The following is a 5,053-nucleotide window of genomic DNA, read 5'->3' as shown; positions in this document are numbered from 1 at the left end:
CACCACCCCTGACCCACCCAAGACCCTCGTGGTTGGTACCTGGAGTCGGTCTGTGACGCGATGTCCTGCGAAGACGGTACCAAAGCCCCCCTTACCAAGGAGGGGGCCGAGTCGGTACTCGGCCTCGAACGCTTCGCGATCTTTGCCTCCTACGCAGGCGGAGGCGAGGAAGTCAGGGTGGCTGCGTGCTGAGCCCGGCCGCGACCCCTTCCCCCCTCCCCCCGCAGCGCCCTCAACCACTTCAGCCCGCCCGGCCTAGTCGCGGTAGGGGAGCCTCGCTCACCTGGCGGCGGCGTGGGGGTCACGGGGGCCACAGGGAGCCCTTGCAGAGGCTTAGTCAACATGGAGGTGGTGCTGCGCAGATTGAGCCCGCTGAGCCCGCAGGGCGTGGATGCCCGGGGTAGCGAGGCTGGGGAGCCAGGACTTGGGGGCGCCAGGGTGGAAGGCAAAGAAGCTGATGGCCCCAAAGCGCCCGCAAAACAGCGCAACGTTAAGATTCGACGCGCGCGCCAGCCCCAACGCTACTGAGCCGGGGCACGCGCCTCCCGAGAGAGTCGCCCCGGGCGACAGCCCCGCCCACTTGGCTTTGATCAATCCGGACGCGGCACCTGCTGTACCCCAGCCAATCGGAGCCAATCCTTATTTGCATACCACCCTCAACGCTTCAAGTACCCCCTCATGCAAATACATGCCCGGATCTTCCGCGGGGGCCGGGCCCGCATGCAAATGTGGGGGGCGCGCGCGCGAAGAGGAAACCGGTTCTGGGAATCCCTTTGCAGCAACCGCATTTGTTTTGGTTGTTGCGCGGGGTTGTTTTTATATATGTGTGTGTATGTGTATATATAGATATAAACTTAAAAAAATAACCGCACCGCCTCCTTTCCTAGGAAGTTGGTTTGCAGCCGCTGCTTCGAGATTAGCGCGGAGATAATGCCAGGCCGGGCTTCTAAGAATCGGGGCCTGTGGCTACCCAAGACCCTGTCTCCAAAGAGTGCTCCTCACCCAGGACGAGAGCCCTCTAGGCGACCAGCGGCCTCTGCCCCAAAACTGAAGCCGGGGATCCTGGAAGAACCTTTCCAGCTTCCAGGGATGGATAACCCCCCTACCACTGCGGGAGACAGCATTCCCACGCCCTGAGGCAGAGGCCTGTGGGGTGTTTTGGAGCCCTTAACCTGGACAGACCTGGCTAGGTCTGGCCGCGAGCCTAGTCAGCACATCTAGAATCTGGAATGGCAGAGGGTAGTGGATCTCGGGTGGTGGTGGTGGGGTGCTAGCTAGCCAGAGTGATGGTGGCTTGGGGGTATGCTTCCCCAATGAGAGACAGGGATGGAAAGGGCTCAGACAGGTGGTAAAACACCCTCCAACACAAATTTGGGAAAAATAGTCGATCCTCACGCCGCAGGAAGACAGAGATGCACTCGACACAGAAGTACCATGTGATATACGCAAAACCTATAGTCAGACACATTCATGTAAACTTGTCCTAGACACACATGCAGACATCTACTGTCACAGACTGACATCCACAGTCAGGCAGGCATGCTGCCAGTTATGTCCTGGAATGACACCCAGAGAAACACTGTTACAGAAAGACAGGCACTCCAGAGAGATTCACATGGACCGACGTTGCCATGTGACAATGACACAGAAATGTCTTGTCAGACACACCACCAGAACTTGTCACAAAGACACTGGCACCATCAGACATGCACTGTCAGAGGAAGACTTGTACTGTCCCAGAAATGAGAGACCTTGAGTCTGTCACAGGAAGACACACAGATGCTCCAGACACACACAAGTACTGCTCCAAAGGCAGACATACTTATGCGACAGAGCCACAGATAGGCAGTGTCACAAAACAGATGTGGATAGACACGCCCCCCCACACACACCAGCAAACATGCAGCGTTGTCACTGAAACTGTCCAGAAATAGCTACCTAGAATCTGTCACAGGAATACAAACGGACATCCACCCCATCAGAAAGAAACCACAGATGCTCTGTCACAGACAGACCCACGCAGACATGCACTTGTCTCAGAAACAGACATAAACTGTCAGAGAGAGAGTCCCACACTCAGTCACCATCTGACACACCTGGAAACAAGCCCTCATCACACACACTAGACACTGCAAGGTGCATGTGAAGATTTGAACTCACCAAAGTCAAACGCACACACACATACGCGCACACACACAAGACAACACCCAAAGAGCAAATACACACATGTACACTCCCTTATTCATCCAATATTTATTAGGGGTCTACTGTAAGCCTGCCAGGCCCCAGCAGGGGTGCAGATATTAGAAATACACAGATTAAGTCAGGCATCACAGCCCTTGCCCGGGAAGTGAATCACAGAGTTATTGGGGAAGGAGTAAAGACATTATCTGTGGATAGAGGTGAGAATATGGATGGGGTCACACAGGGCTTCTCGGAAGGTGGACACTCTACCCATCTTGAAGGACAAGGTTGGGGGCTCAGGACCGGGGAAGGGCAAATTCCAGGCAGAGGCCAGTGAAATTGGACAGGGCAGCAAGAAGAGGTAGGCAGGGGCCAAACAGTGTAAAAAACTCAACATAAGGTAAATAAATACTATCTGCTAACATTTGGGCTCTCAGAACATGCCAGGCACCAGGCCATCAGACATTATTTGACCACGTGCATCCTCTCTCAATGCTCACAACCAGAGAGAGCGTGAGGTAGTAGACATTAATCACTCCTGTCATACACATGGTGGGACCCCTGAAACTCAGCCTGTGATTTGACCGAGGTCACAAAGCTAGAAAAAGCCAGAGTGGGTTCCAAACCAACTCTCTAACATGTGCACACTTGACCAGTGGATTCCACAGACACCCCACAAGACGGCCACTCAACCAGCCATGCCTTCACCAGCAGCGCTGGCCATGCATCCTTCCACAGGGGCCCCATTGGTGAGGCACAGCAAAATACACTCTTGACAAGACCCGGGGGCCTGCCATCCTTCTCTGCTGTGGCTTTACCCCAAGGAAAGGCAGGGGTATGGGTGTCAGACGACTGAGAACATGAAAAAGAAAGGGTTTAACCATTCCGTAGTTAAACCAGGGAGGCCCCTCCAGTCGATTCCACTAAACTTACGTTGATACGAAGCATCTGTTGTGCCTTTCCAAAGCATTTCTGCATCAAAAATCAAAGGAAAGAGCAAACGTATATAGGGAAGGAGGCAGGCAGAAAAGTTGCAAGTTCAGTTCCAGCCCTGAAGCTTAGTCCTCCGCTCCCACCACACCCCAGGGCACAGGGTGGGCAGGCTACGTGTGCCAGTAAGATGGAGCTAACTTGGTGGGAACAGGTCCCGAAGTTGATTTAGTAAGCAGTGATTCAAAGATGAACAAACTCTGGGCCCACACACAGACCCTACTGGAGAGCATGCAGCACCCAGAGGTCAAGCCAAGGCCTATATGCCATCACCGCCTCTGCCCGGAGGCCCACCCACCCCGTGGCCCACACAGAACAGAAGCGCTCAGGGGAAACTGACATTTGGTTTTATTGTGCCAAGGACATTACAGATGGTGGATCTTGTCAACACCTGCAGGGCCCGGGTGCCCCATCTGCTGAGGCTGCTCCCACTCCCCACACTCAAATCCTGGGTGGCAGCAGCCACGATCCTCAAAGGTGCCCCCCACCCCAAGACTCCAAAGAGACCGGTGGCGGTGGCGTGGAAGCAGTAGGAATGCAGCGAGGTCAGAGTCTCATTGTCCAGAGCCCACAGGACACCTACCCCCTGCCCCCGCTTGTACTCTAGACCCTGCCCACCTCCGCGGAGCTGGGGGCTAGAGACGGCAACCACGTCTTTGTGCCCCCTCTATGCCCCGTGGCCTGCCTGCTCCCAAACCAGAGAGATGCCGCCTTCACAGAGCCAATGCTGTTGTCTACATCATTTTGGATTGGTTGAGTTTATAAGATAAAAGTACATTTTAATAAAGAAAAAATTCAACATTGAAGGCTCAGACATTCTTGGGGTACTGGGAAGGGGGATTCCCACTTCTTCCTCCCACCTCCCCAACATCATTGTGGAGGTGGGGTGACAAGTATTTCTGATCTTGGAAGGAATGGGGGGGCAGGGAAACTTTCCTCTGTCTGAATGTCTCTCCTCGGGGGCTGCCTGGCTGCCAGCTGTTCTGTCTCTGTGTGCCTCTCGCCTACCTTCGGCACCCTTGCCCAAGTCCCCTGTGGAATGCAGGGATGATGCTGTGCAGGGGGCAACAGGGCACGTCAGCTGGCGAAGAGACGGGTGATGGTGGTGGTGGCGGCAGCGATGAGAGGGGGCTCAGGGATGGGCCAGCCAGAGGGAAGTGGGGAGGAGCGGAAGGAGGGGAGAGAGGGAAGAAGGCAAGAGGGAAGAAAGCCGAAGAAGGTGGGGCGGCACTGGAGGGCAGGAGTGGTGGGGGTTGGGAGATGGTCTCCAGTCTCTGGGTCTCCATCAACTCTTGTCCGGGGGTGGATCTCTGTGCACTTTGTTTTTCTTCATACTGTCTAGGTATTCCTGTTGGGACACTGCCAGCACCGACGCTAGGATCTCGTCATCATCCCAGTCGTTCAGACCTGCTGGGCAAGAGGAAGGGCAAAAGGATGATGGAGCACTCCCAGTGCATCTCTTCCTCACCCTTGGCTGATCCCTGGCTCGGGAGAGATCCCATCCAGGCCCCTCTACACTTCTTTCTCTATAGAGAAGGCTCCTCCGGGCCTATGAAATCCCACACAAATCCCCTCTGGACATATCCCTTGGGCTTGAAAACCTCCCTTTTCCTGGGGAGGTGGCCCGAGGCTCTAGAAGCCCCCTCTCAGGACTGGCTGCTTCTTCCATCTCTCCCCAACTCCCAGCTGGTCCCTGGCCCCTAGACAGAGGAAGCTTACCAAAGGCGGAGGGGGACATCTGCTGAATGAGGGCCCGGCACTCCAGAGCAGGGTAGAGGGACACGAGGGGGGAAGTAGCCCGGTCGGCCCCTGCCGAGAACTGGCTGCTTGTACCTGGGGCAGAGGGACAGTCAGAGGCGGGGGGGGGGGGGGGGGGGGC

General features: G+C 55.7%; 2 protein-coding genes across 4 annotated transcripts in view; both read right to left on the bottom strand.

Moving 5' to 3' along the window:
• Window positions 1-580, bottom strand: part of PIM2 (Pim-2 proto-oncogene, serine/threonine kinase) — a 5,100-nt gene extending 4,520 nt beyond the window's left edge. The window contains exons 1-2 of one of the 2 annotated variants that reach the window (XM_031033600.2): window positions 284-580; window positions 40-149 (exon numbers count right to left, since the gene is read on the bottom strand). In XM_031033600.2, coding sequence (XP_030889460.1) covers window positions 40-149; window positions 284-344 — 171 coding nt within the window. In that variant the 5' untranslated portion in view covers window positions 345-580. The remainder of the gene's footprint in view (window positions 1-39; window positions 150-283) is intronic. The other variant, XM_006738379.3, reaches the window with a different exon arrangement.
• Window positions 581-3,505: 2,925 nt separating this feature from the next.
• The window catches only part of OTUD5 (OTU deubiquitinase 5), a 28,367-nt gene continuing 26,819 nt past the window's right edge, over window positions 3,506-5,053 (bottom strand). For both annotated transcript variants that reach the window (XM_081808920.1, XM_081808919.1), the window contains exons 7-8: window positions 4,894-5,053; window positions 3,506-4,581 (exon numbers count right to left, since the gene is read on the bottom strand). The exon at window positions 4,894-5,053 is cut by the window's right edge and continues 168 nt beyond it. In XM_081808920.1, coding sequence (XP_081665046.1) covers window positions 4,460-4,581; window positions 4,894-5,053 — 282 coding nt within the window. In that variant the 3' untranslated portion in view covers window positions 3,506-4,459. The remainder of the gene's footprint in view (window positions 4,582-4,893) is intronic.

The sequence above is a fragment of the Leptonychotes weddellii genome, chromosome X (genome assembly GCF_054177405.1).
Source record: "Leptonychotes weddellii isolate Sample4059 chromosome X, ASM5417740v2, whole genome shotgun sequence".
Taxonomy (NCBI): domain Eukaryota; kingdom Metazoa; phylum Chordata; class Mammalia; order Carnivora; family Phocidae; genus Leptonychotes; species Leptonychotes weddellii.
Note: the sequence above shows the minus strand (reverse complement) of the source record. Positions and strands in the feature narration are given on the sequence as shown.